General features: G+C 36.2%; 1 protein-coding gene and 1 pseudogene across 1 annotated transcript in view; both read left to right on the top strand.

Moving 5' to 3' along the window:
- ANKRD20A1 (ankyrin repeat domain 20 family member A1) overlaps positions 1-1,644 on the top strand; it is a 45,759-nt gene extending 44,115 nt beyond the window's left edge. Inside the window, 1 exon segment of the mRNA XM_054658176.2 lies at positions 2-1,644. Coding sequence (XP_054514151.1) covers positions 2-153 — 152 coding nt within the window. The 3' untranslated portion in view covers positions 154-1,644.
- On the top strand, positions 15-23,868 carry LOC129135947 (ankyrin repeat domain-containing protein 18B-like; annotated as a pseudogene).
- The last annotated feature ends 1,348 nt before the right edge of the window (positions 23,869-25,216 follow it).

Below are 25,216 nucleotides of genomic sequence, written 5' to 3'. Positions count from 1 at the left end.
AAAGACCTCGTGCTAGAAGAGAAAAATAAGAAGCTAATGAATGAATGTGATCATTTAAAAGAAAGTCTCTTTCAATATGAGAGAGAGAAAGCAGAAAGAGTAGTAAGTATCAAGGAAGATAAATATTTTCAAACTTCTAGAAAGAAAATTTAAACATTTGGTTCTGGATACATGTTGAACTTAGTTGAATATAAAAATCAATAGATTAAAAAGTGTGTTTACCATACTGTATAATTGCATTTACATGAAGCATCCAGAAAAATAAACGTATAGGGACAAAAAGTAGATTAATGTTTGCAAAGGGCTGGGACTGGAAGCTGGTAGTGACTGCTAATGGGCGTGAGGGATCTTGCAGTGATGGAAATGCTGTAAAGTTGGATTGTAGAGATGGCTGCACAACTCAGTAAATGGACTAAAAATCTTTTAACTTTAAGTTAAAACAGATACATTCTATAGTATGTAAACTATATTTCAACAAAGCTGTTTTAATAAAAAAAGGAAAAATGTGTTTACTATATCAGCTTAGAAACATGCCTCATTTCTAGGAAATAAAAGGTAGAGGTGAGAGATGATTTACTTTGAGAAAAGACATTGTGCCACCTATGAAATTTTATTAGGCACAGAGTCATATTTTAAGGTAGATAGTTCTGTACTGCTGAAATAATAATTTTAATGACTTTATGTTGTCACATGTTAAGACCATAATGTAGGTATGAATGGAAATGTTTACACCTGAAATGAGTATTTTCAAATTAAAATTTAATTAAGTGATTTTCTTTGACACTTAATTGTAGATTTCCCAGATGAACTGAAGTGTATTGCTGTGTCTTGTAATACCTTGCTTTAAGTAGCTTTTTATGTATTTTTGTTGGTATATCTTTGTTATTATTCATATTAATTTAAAAAATTTTAAAATATGTCAAATTACGTATTTTTAAGACTACGTAATGTTTTAAAGGCACCTACTTGTCATAAAATCATAATTTAGGATAAATGTGGTAATAATTAGCAAAAGTATATTTGGTTTAGTCTTCCCACTGGTATTTATTGTTTACTTTGACTATGTTAATAATTAGCTCATAATTTTTATTGCGAGGCTCAATGAGTATCATTGGAATATAATTTTGTTCAGTACAAAGATACTTGTAGTTGCCTGTGATTTATGAGTTAGGCATTAGATCCCCATTTTCAGACTGAGCGGTGGCAGGCTTCAAGTACAGTGGGAATGGAGTAATTACAGGTGGGAGTTGTAGGAGCTTTGAAGTCAGAGAGGGAGGTAGAGGCCTGTTTACCTAGGGCCTCAAATGCTATTGGAATTTTACTTTTATTCTGAGATAGGAATCTGTTGGAAGGATTTGAACAGGTGATTGAATATGTCAGGAACTTTGAGGTTGAGTTGAGCTTCTAAGGTGATTGAATGGTGGGATGAATCTGTTGTGTAAGTAAGAGAATAACAATTTGGCAGGAAGAGAACATATTCTGCATCCCTCACTGAATTCAGTAATAAATAAAAATGTGTACATGTGATTAAAAGAAGGTGAATTGATATGTGTGGTGATCATTTTCAAAGTAGGTATGTTAGAGTTAAATATTATTAACATAATTTAATAATAAGGCAATTTATAAAATCAGTAACAAAAATATTTTCTCAGGTAGTTGTGAGACAACTTCAACAAGAAGCAGCTGACAGCCTAAAAAAATTAACTATGTTATAGTCTCCACTGGAAGGTATATCACATTATCACATTAATTTGGATGAGACACAGGCCCCAAAGAAGAAATTATTTCAAGTGAAAAGTCAAGTATGTATGGAATTTAACATGTCAACTCTTATTCTGTATCTAGTTGAATTATATAACGTGTTTTAGGATACTAATTTTGGCAGAAGCTTGATTTTTTAGTTTCATTACAAAGAATTATTTCCATTTTACTATCTTTATAATGTACTTTTTTTTTTATATATTGTGACTTTCATTCTACCATTTTGAAAAACCATAGCATACCTTTTCTGTTACAACATGTACCCTTGGAAAAGTTGAGAATTATACATCATTCCTCATAGAAAACTGACTTTTTTCCTGTTAAAACAGTATTTTTAGGTAAATTTGTATTGCTCTGATGAGGCAGGCCAGATTAAATCAGAGGAGAATGTTTCATGGAAAGTTCCAGAAAATTGTCTTGTTTCTTCACTTTTGTGAATGGACACAGAATCTGTGTCTATTTATTTCACAGATTGTAGGTTAACTTGTACAGAAAGGCCATTATACCATTCTTTGAAATGTGCATGTTTTAGGTTAATTTACAAACTATTTGAAAATTTAGGCATTTTCTTTATTTATCTTTTATTTATAATATACTATAAAACTCTAGAAATATTTAGATTTGATATAGCATGTACATCAAAAATTGAGAGTTGAGAAAATTATCTTGATCCTGCCTTTGGATTTTCAAAACAGTTTCACTGAGATATCATTCACATTTCAGAGAGTTCAACCATTTAAAATGTACAACTCAGTATCTATTAGTATATTCACAGCATTTTCATCACCCTGAAAAGCAACCCCACATCTCCTAGGCATGACTGCAGCCTTCCTCCATGTCCCTCCACCTACCCCTGTTGTAGGCAACCACCATCTATCTACTTTTGTCTCCATATGTTTGCCTGTTCTGCATATTTCATATACATAGAGTTATACAATATGTAGTCCTTTGTGACTGGCTTTATCACTTAGCATAGTGTTTTCAGAATTCATGCATGTTTTAGCACACATTGGTAGTTTATTTCTTCTTATAGTTAAATGATATTCTATTCCATGGCTATACTGGTTTTCCATTCATTCATCGGTTGATGGACCTTTAGGTTAGTTTCCACTTTTTAGCTCTTATGAAAAATGCTGCTGCGAACATTCACTTACAGGTTATTATGTGGACATGGGTTTTCATTTCTCTGCCATTGGACTTTATCCTCAGAGTTAATTGGGCAGATTTCAGCACTTGTCTTGCTCATGCTATTCTTTCTGCCTTCTCAGTTTCTGTTCATCTAGCCTCATTCACTCAGACATGGCAATTTATTGTTTTCATGAAGCTTTCTCTGACTGTTCTCTCATTGACCTTATGTGTTAGCAATCGTTGTCTAGTCTGTGCAGAAAAACTTAGTCCTTAATTTTACATGGCTTTTATTTTTTTATGGAAGATAATTTTCTCTCATTATAAATTTGCTTAATGGGGGAATAATATATAATATGTATGCCACCTATCCTTGCATACATTGAAAATATTTTAGCTTAGAAGTAAGTTTGTAGCATACAATTCAATACTTTGTACCTTACCAATTATTTCTTCTTTGAGACCTTGACACAGTAAGGTTTATATACTAAGTGTAATGTTAGTAATTAAATATCAAATCTAAACCAATTAGTCTAATACAGGAGACGCGTTCAATCACATGTTTATGTTTTTCTCTCTATGAAAAAGAATCTAAATCAGCCTTTTTTCACTATGCAGCAGAACTGTGTTTCTGGACTGCTACCAGTTTGTCAGCTGAACAGTTCTGGCTGCAGCTTCTCTGATGAAGGATAGCACAGCCCCTCACTCTCAGTGCTCAGCAGAGTGCTTGTGAAGGCAACACCACAGCAACAGTTGCTCAGAGGGAACGGATTCAGGAGCCTTGATTTAGCAATAGAGTCCTGGGTTTTCAGCTCAGTGTCTTTAGCCTGTCTTTGCTGGTCATGTCAGTTATGTACTATTCAATCCAGGAGGTGCTGTTTACATTGTAGTACATATATAGTCATTGCCTAATGAGTCATACAGAGAGAAAAGTAAGTTATAAATTATGTCCCCCATTTGCTGCAACTCTCAGTGGTAAGAATGATTCAGAGCAGCTATAGGAGAGTACTTCCATTGGCATGCCACCTGCCTAACATACACAATTTTGTTAAGATATATAATAAAATTATTATGCTAATAGCAAATATTTTATGTAGCTCACTATGTTCTATGTAGTCTTCTAAGTGCTTCATGTTAGTCCCCAGTTAAACACCAGGTTTGGAAATGCCGAGGCAGGAGGATCGCTTGAGCCCATGAGTTTGAGAGCAGCCAGAGCAATATAGTGAGACCCTGTCCCTAAAAAACAAAACAAAAAAATTTTTAAACACTTAGCTGAGGCATGGTGGGGCATGCCTGTAGTCCCAGCTACACTGGGAGGCTGTGGTAGGAGGGTCGTTTGAGCTTGGAATATTGAGGCTGTAGTGAATGGTGATCAAGCCACTGCACTCCAGCCTGGGTAACAGAGGGAGACTCTGTCTCATAAATCAAACGTTTTGTATAGATTCCCATAGAAGTGAGTTAGGCATCAATCATAGAATTATTAGCCACTTTGGTGTCTACCTTGGGAGTAAAACATATAATAAGGGGCAGCTTTAAACCATCTCAATCAATAACCTCCAACTTCTTGAGAAGGTTCTTATTTCATGAATTTCTAAACAAGAGACTACCTAGATTAAGACATTTGGTGGACACCATTTTGAGATGAAGAATCTTGAGTGGGAAGAAGGGAGATCTCTACTTACTGAAGCTTCCCAATGACATAGTTAAGTGTCCCCCAAAAGAAACTTTAGAACAAGAATTTCATCGTGCCATATCTCTATGAAAAGGAATTTCTCTAAAAGAAAACAAAGGCAAACAAGTGATAATCTGATTCTCATGGGAAAGTTTTCATCATAAAAGAAAAAGAGTGCTGGTTGCCGTGGCTCACGTCTGTAATCCCAACAGTTTGGGAGGCTGAGGTGGGTGGATTACCTGAGGTCAGAAGTTCAAAAACAGCCTGGCCAACATGGTGAAACCCTGTCTCTACTGAAAATACAAAAATTAGCCAGATGTGGTGGTGTGCACCTGTAGTCCCAGCTACTTGGGAGGCCGAGGCAGGAGAATCACTTGAACCCAGGAGGTGGGAGTTGCAGTAAGCCGAGATGGTGCCACTGCACTCCAGGCTAGATGACACAGTGTGACTCCATCTCAAAAAAAAGAAAAAAAGAAAAACAAAAAAGGGACAAAGTATACTGGTCCAAAAAAGAAGAAAGCAAGAAAAAAAGGACAAAGTATATTGGTTACTATCATAACAGTGAGATAGTCCCTCTTTGAGATTAGAAAATAACAGTATACTCAAAGTAACATTAATGAGAACCAACATAAAATAGACAACATTCACTATCTACAAAAGTAATCTGCACCAATTAGCAATGTATGAGCATGTGGTTGAGAATATTGTCTATAATATGTATGTTAGAAGGAAGAGACCTCAAGAAAATGGTCAGAGTTGGAAATGTAGATTAGGGAATCTAGGTCAAAGTTTTGAGATTTTAGGAGTCCTGAGAGAATTTAAAAAGAGAAATAGCCACCAGGCGTGGTGGCCACACCTGTAATCCCAGCACTTTGGGAGGCCAAGGCAGGAAGATCATGAGGTCAGGAGTTCAAGACCAGTCTGGCCAACATAGTGAAACCCCGTCTCTACTAAAAATACAAAAAATTAGCTGGGCTTGGTAGCACATACCTGTAATCCTAGCTACTTGGGAGGCTGAGGCAGGAGAATCGCTTGAACCCACGAGGTGGAGGTTGCGTTGAGCCGAGATCATGCCACTGCACTCCAGACTGGGTGACAGTGGGAGACTCCATCTCAAAACAAAAAACGAAAACAAAACAAAACAAAACAGAAAAGGATAGGACTAAAGAACAGAGGTTGCTAAATTTAGAAATGAAGCAGGATCAGAGGAATAGGAAGGGATAGGGCTAAAGAACAGAGGTCGCTGCATTTAGAAAGGAAGGGGGTCAGAGGAATAGAAAGGGATAGGGCTGAAGAATAGAGGTCGCTGCATTTAGAAATGAAGCTGAGTCAGGAATAGAAAGAGACAGGGCTGAAGAACAGAGGTTGCTGCATTTAGAAATGAAGTAGGGTCAGAGGAATAGAAAGGGATAGGGCTGAAGAACAGAGGTCGCTTCATTTAGAAAGGAAGCGGGGTCGGAGGAGCAGAGGGAGCATTTGGTCACTGCTCTGCTGAGCAAAGCAGGATAAAGTCCTCCATGACCCTTGGACTTCTATATTGGAATTATTAAAAATCAGATTTCAGAATAAAAAACACAATAAGTGATGAAAAATGGATTTCTGAATGAGATCATGTGTCATAGAGTCCAATGGAAGGGGAGAAACAGGATATTAGAAAAGCCACAAAAAGTAGACAAAAGTTGTTTTTGTTGATTATAGAAAAAATAAACTTTATTTAAAGAGAAATTGTTAAGAGAAAGGGAAAAACTGAAACCTATGGGCGAATACTTAGAATGACAGTATTTAGCTCAGCCTGAAGACGATGAGGATCAAAAATGTAATGGGAACTAGATAAGAGTTTTCTAAAAATTGTCTTAGTAAGATGTAATTTAAGAAAACTTGGAATATCTTAAACTATTAAAGACAATGTTTCTAAAGCATCTTTAAAAACTAAAATGTAAATATAACTACTCTTTTTTTTTTACTAACCTTAGTATTTTGTGTGTAAAAACCTTCATTTGTAACAAACATTTTAGCAGTTTAAATTTCAGATAAGTTAATGATGAAAATTTGAATCATTTTTAGCAGTTTTAAGAAAAGTGACTGTTTTTGAAATCTGCCCTTATTGGCATCAGGTTTATAAAATGCACTTTATATACCTGCCTAAATACATATTACTCATCCACTTATGAGAAATAATATTTTTGAGATAAAAGAGGGACTCTAGATTTTACAAAAATAATTTTAAACACTTTTTTTAAGCCTGAAGAAAAAAATGAAGAATTAAGAAAACTTTTTGAGTTAATATTATCACTGGAGTATAATGTGGATCGAATAAGAAAGGTCATGAATTATAAGAAGAGGCAACTGGGTGTGATTTTCATATTGTAGAACATGTTAACCACTTATTAATTGGCTTAACTCTAATTTTACTTGACTAAAACCTAGACACAAATTCATTTTAAGTTTACATTTTCATAATTAAATTAATTCTATTTTAAAATGTATTTCAGAAACTCACAACACAACTTTTTAGACGTGTGTCATGGGGTCAGGAGTCAGCTGAGCTGCTGGGGCAAGGTGAAATTTTTTTTGAATGCCAAAATATGGTTTTTTTTTTTTTTTTTGAGAAAGAGTCTGGCTCTGTTTCCCAGGCTGGAGTGCAATGGCACAGTCTTCGCTCACTGCAACCTATGCCTCCAAGCAATTTTCCTGCCTCAGCCTCCTGAGTAGCTGGCATTACAGGCATGTGCCACCACGCCCGGCTAATTTTTGTATTTTTACTAGAGACGGGGTTTTGCCAAGTTGGTCAGGCTGGTCTCGAATTCCTGACCACGTGACCTGCCCACCTCAGCCTCCCAAAGTGACGTGAGCCACCATGCCCAGCCACTTATTCTTTAATGATTTTGAAAACAATGACCAAGCCTCGGACATATAATGTCCAGTGCACTCTTCATTATCTAGTTTGAATTTTTATTTCTGAAGATATTTTTTGCTGTCTGTGGTCATTTTTTCTTCCTTTTATAGTATCCTCTGCTGCATTCAAATTCTTTAAAGAAGACCTGTTTGTGTCATTCTTTAACATCAAATTTATCTTGATATGTAGCTTATATTTTGTTTCTGCTTCTTTTTCTTTTAGTTATAAAACATATCATGGAAATTTACTCATTGTACATGAGTACCTCTTTTGTATACATGAAGTATACATGTTATTAAACTTGTTTTACATAAATAAATTTCATATATATAAAATATATGTATAACTTGAAGAAAAAGAAAAATGAACATTCAAGTTTTGATCACACATGTTTTTTTAAAACAATGGAATCTGTCTTTGAAGCCTTGAACACAGCTACTTTTCTATTTATTACTGAGCACTTAATTTGGTTTTCAGATTCTAATCAACAGTTTTCTGTCATTGCCTTTCTCTACATGGTTTTGTATCTCTTTTATTTTGTTGACATTATGTCAGCAAAGATGTCTAGATCTCTTCTTCAAAGTCTTTATATCGTCTCACATCTCTCTGCCCCTTTCCTTTTTTCTAAAACTGCCTGTTTCCTTTTTCTCCTCAACTCAGATATTAAAGATGTTTTCTTCTCTTTTTCTGCATTGAATGATCTCCTTGATGCTTTTTGTGTGTACTTTTTTTCTTCTGATAGACTGTGGTCAATGGGTATCAAAGTGTATTTTTGTGTCTTTTTCAAATGTATGTGTTTTACTTTTTTATCTTGGTTACTCATCTGTGGATTATGGCTTATATTTAGTAATAGGTTATTTTACCTAGTATACCAACATGGATATGATTAGTTTATTTACAAAAAGTGTATGGTTAGGCCAGGTGTGGTGGCTCATACCTGTAATCCCAGCACTTTGGGAGGCCAATGTGGGTGGATCATTTGAGGTCAAGAGTTCAAGACCAGTCTGACCAGTGAAACCCCATCTCTACTAAAAATACAAAATGAGCCAGGCATGGTGGTACACACCTGTAATCCCAGCTACTTGGGAGGCTGAGACAGGTGGATCACTTGAATCCAGGAGGCAGAGGTTGCAGTGAGCTGAGATCACACCATTGCACTTCGGCCTGGGTAAGAAGAGTGAAATTCCATCTCAAAACAAAACAAATCAAAACAAAACAAAAACACTGTATGGTTTTAATATCACTTTACCTGCCATATATGCCATAAAATTGGTCTTCATATTATTTACCTAAGATTATAATTTCATATAGAATGCTTTCAAACTATGTTCAGTTGAAACCGAAAGGAACATAGTTCATAGATTTGTTTCTTTGATATGCCATAACATAATATAGTTTAAACAATGATTAAATATTTACTCTTAAAAATACTTGACTTACTAATTCTGTACATTTCTGCAAATATAAGAAACTCCTGGAAATGACAATAAATATGTTAAATGTATTTGGAAATGAAGACTTTGTTTGCCATGAAGACTTAAAAACAGATCAACGAAAAATGGATATTCTGATTAAGAAGCTAAAACAGAAGGTAATTTAAAAAAATATTTTATCTTAAGATCCAGATTACATGTGTGAGACGTGCAGGTTTCTTATATAGGTAAACGTGTTCCATGATGGTTTGCTGCACCTATCAATCCATCACCTAGATATTAAGCCCTGCAGGCATTAGTTATTGATCTTGATGCTCTCCCTCCTGACCCCAACAGGCCCCAGTGTTTGTTGTTCCCCTCCCCGAGTCCACGTGTTCTCATCGTTCAGCTCCCACTTATAAGTGAGAAGATGCAGTGTTTGGTTTTTTCTTCCTGCATTAGTTTGCTGAAGAGATCAGCTTTGGGTTCATCCATATTCCTGCAGAGCATGATCTCATTCATTTTTATGGCTCCATAGTATTCCATGGTGTATATATACCACATTTTCTTTATCCCATCTATCACTGATGGACATCTGGGTTGATTCCATATCTTTACTATTGTGAATAGTGCTGCAATGAACATACAAATGCATGTATCCTTATAATAGAATAATTTATATTCCAATGTATGGTAATTTTAAATCAGTTTTTGTATTAAAAATCACGTAATTTTGGAAAATATTGATAATGGAAAAACCCAAATTCTGCCAAAATATGTTGAGAAAATAGAGGGTAAATATATCTTTTCAGACTTTAAATGCCTCAGGCTCTTAGTTAATCTTCCCCAGATCTGGGAAGACCTATAAGGGGAGAGATTGGGCTACATTAATGAGGGCCATTTCAATCTCTTGGCCCTGCAGCAGCCATTTCAAAATATGTCAAAAAAATATTTAGGGGTAAAATATTTTGATTTCCTTCAGCTTCTTTGTGATGCTGCACCAGAATCAGGTTAGAAAGGAAGCCACATAATAAGAGTTAATTAAACCCACCTGATGAGATTTGATAGTTTGAAGAGTGTGATTCCCAGATCCTTTAGATAGAAATTGGGGCCAAAGAAAACAAGGTCTTATTCCTCAATATAAATCTGTCAGTGCTTTAAGCAGTGAAAGAAAGATTTTTCATTTAATTTTACAGACTTGATACTAATGAAAAGGATAGCTTTTCAAATATAAATCTCTTTTTCTATAAAAAGGACATGCTGTTGATTCTCTTAGGCCTTGAACCCTGCCCAGTGATCTGAAACCAAGCAGTACCTGTCTCCAGATCACTAGTATGAAAATCACTAGTACCAAATTAATTTGAGGTGGGTGGTAATAGGTTTACTGAGAAAAAATGAACACACCATGCAATTCACTCATTTAAAATATACAATTCATTAACTTTAATATTTTCAGAGAGTTATGCAGTCATCATTACAATCAATTTTAGAACATTTTCATCACCCTAAAAACAAACCCCACATCATTTAGCCATCTTCACTAGTTTTCCCGTCTTCCTTCAGCCCTAGGGAACCACCCACCTTCTTTGTATACATTCGCCTATAAGCCTCTGAAATAAAAAGCAAGTGGTCTGCTGTGACTGGCTTATTTCACTTAGCATAATTTTTCATGCTGCATCTGTGCTGTAGTAGGTATTGATGCCGGGTTTTTGCTTCTTAGTTCAGCTACACCTGGGTTCTTCTCTCATGACCAGGAAAATTAAGCACGCAGACACATTGAAGAGGACAGAATTTATTAAGTGAAAGGAAAGCTCTCAGCAAAGAGAGGGGTCCTGCAAACAGGTTTCCACCTCAAAATTGAATACCAGGAGCACATGAGCTGAAGCGGCCAGGCTCCTCCTCTGCATAAGGTGTGAATTCCTGGTGACTCAACCCCATTCCCCTAGTGCATGTGGGCCTCCAGTCTGCTGCGGGCGTGTCCAGGCAAGACAAGTCCAGTTTCCCTCATCTGCAAATAACATCTGGTGTAAACACTTGTGGGGCTGGTTGGAGATTCTCCCCGGACCCTTCCGTATCTGCCTAGGCATTTTGCTGTCTCCTCCTAATAGAGTATCTGTACTTAATTTTTTCTTATTGCTGAGTAATATTCCATTGTATGGATATATCAAACATTTTATTTATCCATTGGCCAGGTGATGGAACTTTGGGTTTTCTCCCACCCAAAGGTGATACACGTTATTGTTCTTTCCACTTTTTGACTCCTATTAATAATGCTGCTGTAAACATTTATGTATGAGTTTTTGTGCTTGCGTATGTTTTTACTTTTCTGGAGCATATACTTATGACTGGAATTTCTGGGTCATATGGTAACTTCATGCTTAACCTTTTAAGGAGCTGCCCGTTTGTTTTCCAAAGTGGCTGCATCACTTTACATTCCCAGCAGCATTAGATAAGGGTTTTAATTTATTTACATTTTTTCTAATACTTACTCTTTTTTCTTGAACAAAGATTTTATCCTGTGGTGTGAAGTGATACCACATATGGTTTTGATTTACATTTTCCTAATGACTAATTACATTAACTATCTATTAATGTGCTTATCCATCTTTATATCTTCTTTGCAGATATATCTATTCAAAATCTTTGCCCATTTTTTAAAATTGGGTTATCTTGTTGTTTATTAATTGCAAGAGTTATTTATATTTCCTATATATGTAAGTCCCTTATCAGATATACGCTTTTCAAATACTTTCTTCTACTTGGCATCTTACTTTTTCACTTCTTGGTGCTGTCTTCCCAGGCACAGCAGTTTTCAATATTGAAGTCCATTGAATCCATTTTTCCTTTGGAGTCATAGCTAAGAAAACACTGCCAAATGCGGTCACAAAGATTTATGCCAGTGTTTTCTTCTGGGGGTTTTATAGTTTTAGCTGTTAGAGTTAACTGTTTTATTTTGAATTAATTTTTAAATAAGATATTTGGTCAAACTTTATTTTTTGCATATGGATACCCAGTTGTCCCAGCACCATTTGTTGAAAAGACTGTTCTTTTCCCATTTTGTTCTTTTGTTAAGCTTTTATAAAATCAATTGACTGTAAATGTGCAGGCTTATTTTTAGGTTATCAATTCTTAGCTTGTTTATGTCTATTCTTATGTCAAGGCCAAATCAAATTGAATGAGAAGTTTTTTTCAATCATGTTGCATATTACCAGTTGTCTTATGTCATAATAAAAATTAAATTTAGTGGAATATCTGTAACTTCACCTTTTGTGTCACAAAGGAGTCTCTTGCCAGCTTATACCTTACTTCCTCTAAGACATGGTCAGAAGCCAGGCTTACAAGACACATTTAATTTCTTTTTTTCTCCATTCAAACCTTTAGTCTCTTTTCCATTGCCTCCCACTATAGTTATATTTTCAGTAAGTTTTGGTCACAGGATCTGCTGACATAGTCTAATATTTAGTGTATTATGTTTTACTTACTCATTATAATTTATAGAACCTTCCATAGATGTTTACCATCTAGGAAGGAGAAGTTTAAGTCTGAGCCACCAGCTTTCCTCAGTGAAAATCAAGTGAAGTCATCATCTTGCAGTTTACAGACCCTCTTTCCATCTGGCAGCTGGTTCTCTTGGGTAGCACCGTGGCTAATCCTTTTCTTGGTGCAGATCTTGCATTCTCAGAAACCACAGTTCCCTGTATTGATCTCCTTTTACTGAAACAGAGATGCACAGCTCTGCTTTCTAGCTCAGTAGAGGATTCTTAGAATAAAACGTTTAACTCATTCCAAGAAAAAGTCTTAGGAGTGCAGCACTTCAAAATCAGGTAACGTTCAGGCAATTTATCAGAGACACATAGTAGATTAGTATTTTGACTTTCAAAATTTCAGAGCCAAGTTGTGTGCTATAGAGAAGCATTGTGGCATAACATAGAGATGAGATGGTCTTTACTTCTCCATACAAACAAGCTTGGAGTAAGGTAAAGGAGAAATTGCATTTGAAGTCTTAACACTCAAAACACACTATGCTTATTTTACTTCTGTGAAGACTAAAAATCATTCCATAATGTTCTCCTTCTTTCCTCATTTAGAAAAGAAAATGAAAATTGAATACTAGGTTGATTAATAAATACTCAAAACTTCTTCTTTTAGAATTTTAGTTAATTGAAATCAGGTAAATGTCTGATTTGGGCTATGTCACCAAGTATTTCTAGTTGTTTTTCAAATCATACATCTTCTTGCTTCCCAGTCTTATTTCCTAACTTGAGGGGAAATTGTAAGGAGACACACTTGCCTTGTTATCAGAGTCCATAATTGAAGGAGTTTTAGGAAAATTTCCTCCTCAGCAGCTTATGTATCTCTCCTGGTTATCTGCTGCTTCTCAATAATGTTTGACATCAATAAATAAGTCTCAACATTTATTAAATCCTAGTTTAAAGGAGACTTTTCTGCTGCATAAGTTATGTTTCCTGTTGTCTCTTTTTAAAAGTTATTTTTCTAACGATTACCCAGAGTCTTGTGGCTTGAAAGAAAAACATTTATTTTGTTCATGAACCTGTGGTTTGGGAAAAACTTGGCCAGGACAGCTTGTCTCTGCTCCCTTCAGCTTCCCTAGGAACAGCTGATCAGTTGGGGAAATGGAATCCTCTGAAGCTTTGCTCTCCCACGTGTTTGATGGTTGATGCTGGCCAGCGGCTGTAAACTTGGTTGGGACAGCAGCATGAACACTGACACAGGCACTTTCAGGCTCTCTTTGTGGCCTGATGGCTCTCACAATTGGGGCTGGGTTCCAAGGGAAAACAGTCTGAAAGAGGGAAGCCACATGGTATCCCTTTCACTACATTCTACTCATTAGAAGGAAGTCAGTAAGGCTGACCCATATTCTGTTTTTTAAATGGGATGAATGTAGCTTCTCTTGTTTTAATTGACACACATATATACATAATTATGGGCTATAGAGTGATATTTTTATACATGTATATAGTGTGTAATGATCAAGCTAACTAGCACATTTACTACTTCAACCATTTTTCATTTCTTTGAATTGTGAACATTCAAAATCTTCTGGCTTTTTAAAAATATACAATAAATCATAGTTAACCATATTCACCCTACAATGCCACAGAACGGCAGAACGCATTCCTCTTATCTAACTGTAATTCTGTATCCATTAACCAGCCTCCCCTCCCCTACTTCTATGAGCTTTTTTTTGTTGTTAAGAGACAGGGTCTTGCTAGTGTAGTCTCGGCTCTGGGCAACTGTAGTCACCCAGACTGGAGACAGTGGTTTGATCATAGTTCACTGCAGCCTCAAACTCTTGGGCTCATGTGATCCTCACACCTCAGCCTCCTGAAGAGCTGGGATTATGGGCATGCATTATTGCACCTGTCTGATTTTTTACTTTCTGGAGATATCTCCCTATGTTGCCCAGGGTTCTCTGGAACTTTTGGCCTCAAATGATTCTCCTGCCTTGGTCTTACAAAGTGCTAGGAAATTACAGGCATCAGCCATATTGCCCAGCCCTCAATTTTCCTTTAGCTCCCACACATGAGTAAGAATGTGCAGTATTTATCTTTCTGTGTCTGCACTTAACATAACATCCCTCAGACTGATCCATGTGGCCACAAATAGCAGGATTTAATTCCTTTATACGGTGAATAGTATTCCATTGTGTTTGTGTGCCACAGTTTTTCTTACATTCATTTGGTGATGGACATGTAGGTTGATTCCATACACAAGCTGTTGTGAATAGTGCTACAGTAAACATATGAGGACAGGTATCTCTTTGATCTATTGTTTTCTTTTCTATTGCCTGAATACCCAGTAGTGGGGTTGCTAGATCCCTCGGCAATCCCATTATTAGTTTTTTGAGAAAACCTCATGTTGTTCTCTATAGTGGCTGCGCTAATTTACCTTCCCACCAACAGCATGTAAGTGTTTACTGTTCTCTGGAGCCTCACCAGCATGTTTTTTTTTTTTGTCTTTTCAATGATAGCAATTTATTCAAATTGAAGTGAGACTATATCACATTGTAGATTTGATTTGTATTTCCCTGAGGATTAGTGATACTGAGCATTTTAAAATTTATTTATTGGCTATTTGTATTTCTTTTTCTAAAAAAAAGTATGGTTAGATATTTTGCCCAATTTTAAACTCAGATTTTTTTTTTTACTGTGAAGTTGTTTGAGTTTTTTTCTATATTTTGTATATTAGTCCCTTATTAGATGAATAGCTTGACAATATTTTCTCCCATTCTGCAGGTTTTCTTTTCACTCAGTTGTTTGCCTGACAGAAGCTCTTTAGCTTAATATAGTACCATTTATCTATGATTTGTTGTTTGCCTATGCTTCTCATGTCTTACCCATAAAAATCTTTGTGCAGACTAATGTCCTCAAGCATTTTCCCTATATTTACTTATAGTAGTTTGATAGTTTTCGGCCTTACATTTCAGTCTTCAATTGATTCTGAGTTTATGTTGTTATATGGTGTTACATAGGAAGCTAGTATCATTCTTCTCCACATGGATATTTAGTTTTCCCAGTGCCATTCATTTGAAGAGGCTGTCCTTTCTCCAGCGTATGTTCTTGGCATGTTCGTCCAAAATCAGTTGGCTGGATATATGTGGACTTATTTCTGGGTGCCGTATTCTATGGCCTTTACCCCAAGAATCATTACTTCTTAAAATGCAATTCAAATTAGCATAAAACATTTGCAGTTTAAGGAAGGGCTTATGGCATCAGAATCCTTAATTATAGAATTCATTATTTTGTGTTTTTTTGAGATAGGGTCCTTTTCTGTCATCCAGGCAGAAGTGCAGTGATAATAATTCACTGCAGCCCTGAACTCTGGTACAAACCATCCTTTTGCCTCAGTATCCCAACTAGCTGGGTCTACAGGCATGAGCCACCATGCCCGGGTAATTAAAAAAAAATTTTTTTTCTAGAGATGGGCGTCTCACTATGTTGCTCTGGCTGATCTCAAATTCCTGGCCTCAAGTGATCTTTCTGCCACAGCTTTTTAAAGTGCTGGGATTACCGTCATGAGCCACCATGCCTAGTATAGAGTGTAATATTACTTTCAAAGTCTTATTCCTAGAGCCATGTATTGACTTTGGCCTAAATAACTCAATATGATATCTCTGAAACTTTTTTTGACATATTGTGGGGAATGATAATGAGGGAAGGGGATTAGACACTTTTTACTAGGAGATAACTTTGTGCCATTTAAGGAGGAACAAAAATAAATTATCAGAAAAATAAAAGTAAGATGAAGTACAAAAGTTCTGTGGCAAAGATGATGATAGTAAAGAATATATTTTTATGACTCATGGTAGCTTTAACATTGTTCTTAAAATTCTGAGTAATTTAAGGGTTAACATTTGAAGAATCTGATGCATTACTGATAACATTTTATTGTAAGTAAATGCATTTTAAAATTTGCTATTGGTTTTGTATTAGATTATTCTCAGCCTACTTCATTATCAAGTTATACTATTTTATTTATGCAGTTTGATGATCTTATGGCAGAGGAGGAAGCTGTATCTTCAAAATGTGTCAATTTGTCTAAAGACAATCAAGTTATCCAACAGGAGTTATTATCTATGAAAAAAGTACAAGAAGAATGTGAAAAACTTGAGGAGAATCAAAAGATGTTGGAAGAAGAAATATTAAATCTTAAGACACATATGGAAAACAGTATGGTAGAACTTCATAAACTACAAGAATCAGAGCTAGATGAAAGGGCAATGCAGGCAGTAGAAAAATTAAAAGAAATCCATTTACAGGTTACTTGTTTAAATCAGGTAAGTTTACCTGTAATGTGCTTTCATTTAGTTCACTGCAAATTATATTTTGGAGATTTTATATATATATAGTGTTTCCTCTGCCTCTCTTGTAGCAATCTGCTTTGTAGAGTTGTAGAAAAAAATGGCATCTGTTTTTTCTTTTAAATATTTAAATTTCCATTATTATAAGAAAATCAATCTTTCAGAGTAATGATTCTCATTATGGAGTCATTTGATGATTAAGACCAGTTGGCATAGGAAAAAATTGTGATTTAGAAATTATGTGATACTTTTGAATTGGTCTTAAGCTACATTGTTCATTGATCACTTTTTCAAATTATGAATGGATTCTATTACTTTTTATATGACCAGATTACATTAATACTAACATAATTATGATTTCAAATTTTTATAAATCAGACTTAATTCTGAATTCAGTTATTAGTTTTGATATTGCTGAAATATTTTAAGCTTCAGCCTCTTTTTTAACATATTCAAAAATGCTCTTTGAATCACTGACTCAAAATGAAAGGCAACAAACATATAATAATTATAATTGTTTTAAAAGCGTATTCTTTTCCTTTGTTTTAGTTACAAGCACAATATAAAAAACAATTAGAGCAGTTAAACAAGGATAATACGGCTTCACTAAATAAGAAGGAACTCACATTTAAAGATGTGAAATGTAAATTCTACAAAATGTAAACTGCTTATGAAGAGGTTACAACTGAGTTAGAAGAATATAAGGAAGCCTTTGCAGCAGCATTGAAAGCTAACAATTCCATGTCAAAAAAATTAACTAAGTAAGTCAAAACATACACTCAGAAAATGAATTAAGCTCATTAATTTGTTTCAAAAGCATACTTTTTAGTGAGATGGCTTCAGGATATTAGTAGGAAGTGAATGTTAATTTGACAATGTAATTTTGAAAAACAATGTTAGTAAATAATCTTACCTTTTAATGTTAGTCAAAGATAGTTTTTGTCTCTCATTTTTTTTTTTTTGTTTTTGTATGGCTTTTTCCCCTATAAAGTCTCATGTAATTAACCTGATCTGTTAGTTTTTTTCACTAAGTATTTTTGAAGCTTCATAATTAATGAAGTGATCCTGTTATAAAATTACTTGTCAGAATTTCCCTAAATAGAAATATTAATGAGTTTAATTTCTTTTTCAGTGGATCACAACCTAAATGAAAAGTGGTACTGCTACTTTGGGCACAATCGTTTTTGATTGTGATCTTTAGTATTATCATCAGAGGGTGCCTCAAGAAAGACTATTTGTGTAACATATTCAAGATGTTACAGAAAGGCATCCTTGTGAAATAGGGAATAATTATCACAGGAATTTAAGGAAGTGTAATTCACAACGCGGTTAAAAAATAACACCTTGTTCAGCCTGAAGGGGTGTGTGGAAGGCAGAAAGAACATGCCCCACCTCCTGGGCCTTGGTCACAGTGTTGGGGGCTAATTGCCTTCAGAGATGCTTTAGTTCTTTTTGATCACCAACCAGACAATCTAGTTCTCCCCTAGGAGTTGTTGCTCTGAATTATTCCTCAGTGCCAAATGTTTAATTGGTCCTAGATAATGGGTGAAATGTACAAGGGTGAAATCTAAAACTGGTTTACTAAACACAAGTATTCCTAGATTTTTTTAATTCATTTTAGTTTTCTTAACCTACATTAAGGAGTACAACATGATGTTTTGATATAATTATTTCTAGTGAAGTGGTTCTTATAATCAAGCAAATCAACATATTCATTTTCCCACATTATTGCCCTTTAAATACAAGTATTTCTAATGGAATCTTCAGAATCTTACAAGTAGAGCCATTTTAGAAGGCAGCAAGTTTTGTCTGTTGAGCCATACGTCACTGATAGCCATTTCTCTTCCCTGTCTACTTTGTTTGAACTGCTTGTTCAGTATAAATCACCTTAGAAACAAAGATGCTTCTTTAGAACGATTTTAAAATTATAATTCCTTACAACAGGTATGCTCTTACACATCTTCGGTGTGAAAACGCTATTTAGTGGGTAATTTGGTTTACTCTCAGGGCAACACTTTAAAGGTAACGACTGCAAGTCATTAAGAATCATTTAAAGAAATATGAAATACTAAGCATTTGTCTTTGTTATCTTTACAGATCGAATAAGAAAATAGCAATGATCAGCACCAAGCTCCTTATGGAGAAAGAGCAGGTGAAATATTTTCTCAGCACTCTTCCTACAAGGCGAGGTCGAGAGTCACCTTGTGTTGAAAATCTTACTAGTATAGGACACAACAGAAAATATATTCCCCAAATGCCCATAAGAATTCCTACTTCAAACCGTCAGACTTCAAATAACTGCCAGAACTACTTGACTGAGGTTAGTTATATGACCGTTTCTCTTTAGGGTTTCATTTCTCTAGCATAATTCTTGTTTATAATTTGGTGAAATACTGAGTTGTTCTGTTGACTTTTGCATGTGAAGTAAAGATCATAATTAGCTGTGTTAACACAGAAAGGAAATGGGAATTTTACATTTTTTAATTCCCTGGAGCCCTCATTTTCAAGAGATATCCATTTGCTAACTTTATTCAATAAATGTGACTAAACTGACACATTTAAAATGTCTTTAAAAGCTGCATTTAAGTTAGGTTTTAGAAATTGCATGTTATTGCTAGATAACTGATGATATACTTTGAGATGCTTTGGCTTACTCTCTAATTGATTGTAGTTTAGCTGTGGTTCATACCACCTTTTTTTTCTTTTTTTTTGAGGCAGTGTCTCACTCTGTCGCCCAGGCTGGGGTGTCTTGGTGCCATCTCCACTCACTGCAACCTCCACCTCCCGGGTTCAAGTGATTCTCCTGCCTCAGCCTCCTGAGTAGCTGAGACTACAAGCACCCACCATTACACCCAGCTAATGTTTGTATTTTTAGTAGAGACAGGGTTTCACCATATTGGCCAGGCTCTTCTTGAACTCCTGACCTTGTGATCTGCCTGCCTCAGCCTCTCAAAGTGTTGGTATTACAGGCATGAGCCACCGCACCCGGCCCATGTCACTTTTAAAGTTTCTTTGCACTGGCCAGGTGCTGTGGCTCATGCCTGTAATCCCAGCACTTTGGGAGGCTGAGGCAGATGTATCACGAGGTCAGGAGTTCAAGATCAGCCTGGCCAAGATGGTGAAACTCCATCTCTACTAAAAGTACAAAAAAAAAAAAAAATTAGTCTGGTGTGGTGGTGGGCACCTGTAATCCCAGCTACTAGGAAGGCTGAGGCAGAGAATTGTTTGAACCTGGAAGATGGAGGTTGCAGGAGCTGAGATTGCACCACTGCACTCCAGCCTGGGTGACAGGGCAAGATTCCGTCTTGAAAATAAAAAATTTTAAAAAAAGTTTATTTGCACAATCTCAATTCTTCCCACCCATAATCACAACTGAATGATTGGCATCCAAACACTTTACCACATATGGATGTTTATTATTTAGTAGAATGCAAAATAATTGCATTTTATGAATTAAACAAAACACTAAAATGTTCAGTTCCATTTTTATGTTAAAAGCTTTGTGCTTGGCCAGGCACGGTGGCTCACACTTGTAATCCCAAAATTTGGGGAGGCCGAGGCAGGTGAATCACCTGAGGTCAGGAGCTTGAGAACAGCCTGGCCAACATGATGAAACCTATCTCCAATAAACATACAAAAGTTAGCAAGGCGTGTTGGCAGGCATGTGTAATCTCAAATACTCAGGAGGCTGAGGCAGGAGAATCACTTGAACCCAGGAGGCAGAGGTTGCAGTAAGCCAAGATCATACCACTGCACTATAGCCTGGGTGATGGAGACTCCATCTCAAAAAAAATAAAAATAAAAAAATAAAAAGGTTTGTGCTTTTCTTACATAAGAGTACATCTTCTGACTATAAAAATCCTGGAAGAAAACCTAGGAAATTCTCTTCTAGACATCATATTTGTCAATTAATTTATGGCTAAGTCCTCAAAAGCAATTGCAAGAATAACAAAAATTGACAAGTGTGATCTAATTTAGCTAAATAGCTTCTGCACAGCTTGAGAAACTATCACGGGATTAAACAGACAGCCTAAAGAATGGAAGAAAATATTCACAAACTATGGATATAGCAAACGCCTATTATCCTATTATCCAGAATCCATAAGAGACCTAAACAAATCAACAAGCAAAAAATAAATAACACCATGAAAAATGGGCAAAGGACATGAACAGATACTTCTCAAAATAACACTTGTAGTGGCCAACAAACATTAACAAATGCTTGCCATTGCTAATCATCATAAAAATGACAAACAAAACATCAGTGAGATACCATTTCACACCAGTCAGAATGACTTTTGTTAAAAAAAATAATAAAAAAATTAAAAAAGATGTTGGGGAGGCTGTGGAGAAAAGTGAACACACACTGTTTGTGGCAAAGTTAATTAATTCAGCTATTCTGGAGAGCAGTTTGGAAATTAAGAACTAAGAAAGACTGTTGGATACAGCAACCCCATTACTACACTAAGGGTATACCAGAAGGATAATAAATCATTGTAACAAAAAGATGCATACACATGTATGTTCATTGCAGCACTATTCACAATAGCAAAGACGTGGAGTCAATCCAGGTGCATCCAAGGTAGGTTGAAAATCCAAGGTAGATTGGAAAATTCCATATATACCATGGAATACTATGCAGCCAAAAAAGAACAAAATCACGTCGTTTGCAGCAACAAGGATACAGCTGGAATCCACTCTCCTAAGCAAACCAACACAGAAACAGAAACCAAATATCTCATGTTTTCACTCACGTGGGAGCTACACATTGGGTGCACATTGTCATAAACATGGGAATAATAGACACTGGGAAATAAGAACGGGGAGGGACAGAGTGGGCCAGGGTTGAAAAACTACTTATTGGGTCCTATGCTCACTACCTGTGTGATGAGTTCAATTGTGCTGCAAACCTCGGCATCCCTAAATATGCCTTTGAAAGAAACCTACAGAGGTACCACGTTAATTTAGAATACAAACTAGAAAAAAACAAGAAAAGTTTACTATAAGTAGAGAACAGAAATTTCTTTTTAAGATAAAATTTATTGAAGTAAAAAATGGGTTAAACTTTTATAAAGGGCAGAGTTTTCTAAGAATTTCAAAGCAATCCATTCATTGTAAAAGATGACTTTAATTACTTAATATATTTTTTTTTTTTTTTTTGAGACAGGGTCTCACTCTGTCACCAGGCTGGAGTGCAGTGGTGCAGTCTTGGCTCACTGCAACCTCCACCTCCTGGCTTCAAGCAATTCTCCTGCCTTAGTATCCCAAGTAGCTGGGACTACAGGTGCGCATCACCACGCCCAGCTAATTTTTTTATTTTTAGTAGAGATGGGGTTTCCCCATGTTGGCCAGGATGGTCACGATCTCCTGACTTGTGATCTGCCTGCTTTGGCCTCCCCAAGTGCTGGGATTACAGGTATGAGCCACCATGCCTGGCCATTGTTTAACCTTTGTACTAATAAAACACTACCTTTCTAAAATCATGTATATGCAATAGATCAATATTAACTGCATTTTTGTCTGATTACTCTAAACAGCATTACACATATACATCCTCTGTTATCTAATCTTAAAATAAGTAGAAATTTTACTTTATTTATGTGATTATTTTTCTATTTAAGCAAACTTCAAGTTATGTCTAGTCACTAAAAATACTAAAGGCCACATTTTGTAAGTGATACCTTATTTTTATGATAATGTTTCTTGTTTAACTTAAATATTATTATTATTTTTACTTATTTTAGATGGAGCCGGACTGTGTAGAACAAATAATTAGAGAAACAAAGAGAAGTACATTGCCAAAATTTATTAATTAAATTTAGGTTTATTTTAGAAATAAAGTGTAAATAGCAAATGGCATTCCTTTTCATTCTTGGGTTAGTAGATACTACATCAATTTTCTTTTCTTACACACATCTAATGAAAGATGTGAAAACAAAAACTTTCACAGAGAAGACTGTACTTATGCACCATAAATTCATCATGTTCCAAAGCTTAAACAATTCCCAAGAAGTCTGTGCATCTCTTTTTCACTGGCTCTACACTTTCTTAAGTTTTGCCATCCTCATGGAACTGTCAGCCAGCACACTGAAACGATTCTCAGAAAACAAAAGTATCATCAAGTTCTCAGGGTTTCGGTAGAGATTGAAGGCCAACAGACCTAAGACTCATTCAGAAATACTTAGCTGAGCAATAACCCTTCATAAGCAGTCACTTGACAGGTGACATTTTAAATCTCCTGTCAATTACTGTGTCATTGGCTTACACTTGTTCTCAGGAAAAGTTCCAAATTTTTCACCATGAAATAAAAACACCCATGTCAAAGTAATTCTCGTCAAGTTACTCAGCCTTGTCTCTCACCAGTTACTGCACTCTGCCCTTTGCTCTAGCACCAAACTGGATGGAGTGGAACTCTGCAGGGCTCTTCCTCACCTCAGGCTCTTTGCCTTCCCCTCTTCCTCTATCTGGGAAGCCTTTCCTTGTCCTTCAGGTATCAACCTATGTTATCTCCTCCACCAGAAAGCCCATGATATTGACATAAAAGTGGGTAGATGTCCCTTCTGTGTGTTCCAGTAGTGCCCTGCTGTATACCTGTCATGGTATCTGTGACTCTATATGGACATTTCCTGCCTGTCAGTTTCTTTAGGTTATAGCATATGACTGTTGAGAGGTGGACCATGTCATCTTCATCTTGTAATTCCAGTGCTGGTTCTAGTACCTTAGCATGTGGCTGTTGATTACATGAATGAAGAATGAAAAAGCTCTGATATTTAAACACAATTAGAATTAATGCCATGTGTAAATTATTAAATAGTAATTTTGTATTGTAAATGTACATACATAATTCTCATTCTTATTATCTCTGATAAAGTTCTCAAGTCTTTAGTTTTTAAACTCACACTTAGTTAACTGAAGTGTTTTAGGTAAAGAACATAATTCTTTATTTTTCTTTCCAGCTGTTGCTGTATTGGACACTTGCTGCCATCTACTTTCTTCTCTAGAATCCACTGGTAAGTCACATCTAATGAAGAGAATATTTAACCATAAAGTCTTAAGGAAAAATTGTATGATGATTTAAAAGATTATAAAACTTTATTACTGGGCTATTTACACATTTTAATTGTTTCTCATAAAATATATAGCATTACAATATTTACTGAAGTAGGATATTTTTGTATCATATGTATGATGATAATTTATAGGGTATTTTAAATAATGTTTTTTAGCCTCCTTAAGTTTTAAGTGGATCTTGCAAATGAAAACCAGTATTATTGAGTTTGACATACTCAAATTGCCCAAATGTCAGCTATTTAAACAACCAAGTCATCATTGATACTTTAGTAAAGGTTAGTAAAGATCATCGAAAGCTTATTTGCATTTTACAGTTTTTATTACTTAAGAGACTTAAGGAGTACCTGCCAGGTTTGTCCATGCTGATGTTACGATTTTCTTTTTGTAGTTCAACCGTATTTTGTATGGAGATACCTTGAGGCTCTGTAAATATCTGGTCACTCCTCAGAACCCACTAGATTTAGCATTTCATGGATGACTTGTGTTTGAACAATTATTACTATGATGGTTGCCAGATGATTATTTTCTTATTCTCTTCTTTGTTGTACATGGAGAAATAAAACCAATAAATAAGGGAGAAGGAAAGCTCATGATTCTGATGCTCCAATTCCCCAAGATTAGGCCAGTAGTATATATTCCAAGCTGACTTTATGTCTTTTTGATTTGTCTCCATTACTCTGTCGGCACTTTTTTACTTTCTGGCAGAAGATATTCTAAGCTCATCTTGTATTTTCTCTGCCCCAGCTCTGGAATGAGTAATTTTTTTTAGAAGCCGAGGTGGAGCCAATGAGGAAGCACAGGTGAGCCCTCCCCAGCGTGTACTCACTGGTCCCCAACAGAAGAACTGCTGCCGCATCCACTGAGGTACCAAGAAACTAGCAAAGGGCCATCTGGCTCTCTGGGGACAGTCCTCTTGTGGTCCCTGGCTGTCTCAGAGGTTCTGGATTCATCTTCCTATAGCCTCTGTGCTGTGTCTTTAGATCGGGGCTCTGTGGGAAGGGCCCTGAGAGACCCAACAGCACAGCGTGCCTTATCTGCCAAATGTCCCTCCCTTCCTCACACTCTGACATTCAGGAATAGGGTAGATGGCGTGTCCAGGCAGTGTCAGGCCACCTCACTGTCTCCTTTGAGATGGGACCAGAGGGCCTTTGGGGTGAGTGTGGAGCTGGGAACCTGGAGCCTGAGGCCAACTGTCTCTCTCTGTGTCTTGGAGGAAAGGCCATGTCCCCCCAAAAATACTCCAGGGCCTGACCTCTGGGCACACATGCAGGGAGGGAGGGTCTATGAGCTGAGGGGGACATTGTAATGAGACTTTGACTCCCATTGTTCAGAGGCCTGGTCAGTGGACCATGGTCAGAGATGACCTGGTCATCAGGACCTAGTCATTTGGGACCTGATAAGCAGGGGCCTGGTTAGTAGTGGCCTCCTCAGTAAAGGCCTCATCAGTGGGGACCTGG

Source organism: Pan troglodytes, chromosome 11 (genome assembly GCF_028858775.2).
Source record: "Pan troglodytes isolate AG18354 chromosome 11, NHGRI_mPanTro3-v2.0_pri, whole genome shotgun sequence".
In the NCBI taxonomy this organism is placed as follows: domain Eukaryota; kingdom Metazoa; phylum Chordata; class Mammalia; order Primates; family Hominidae; genus Pan; species Pan troglodytes.
Note: the sequence above shows the minus strand (reverse complement) of the source record. Positions and strands in the feature narration are given on the sequence as shown.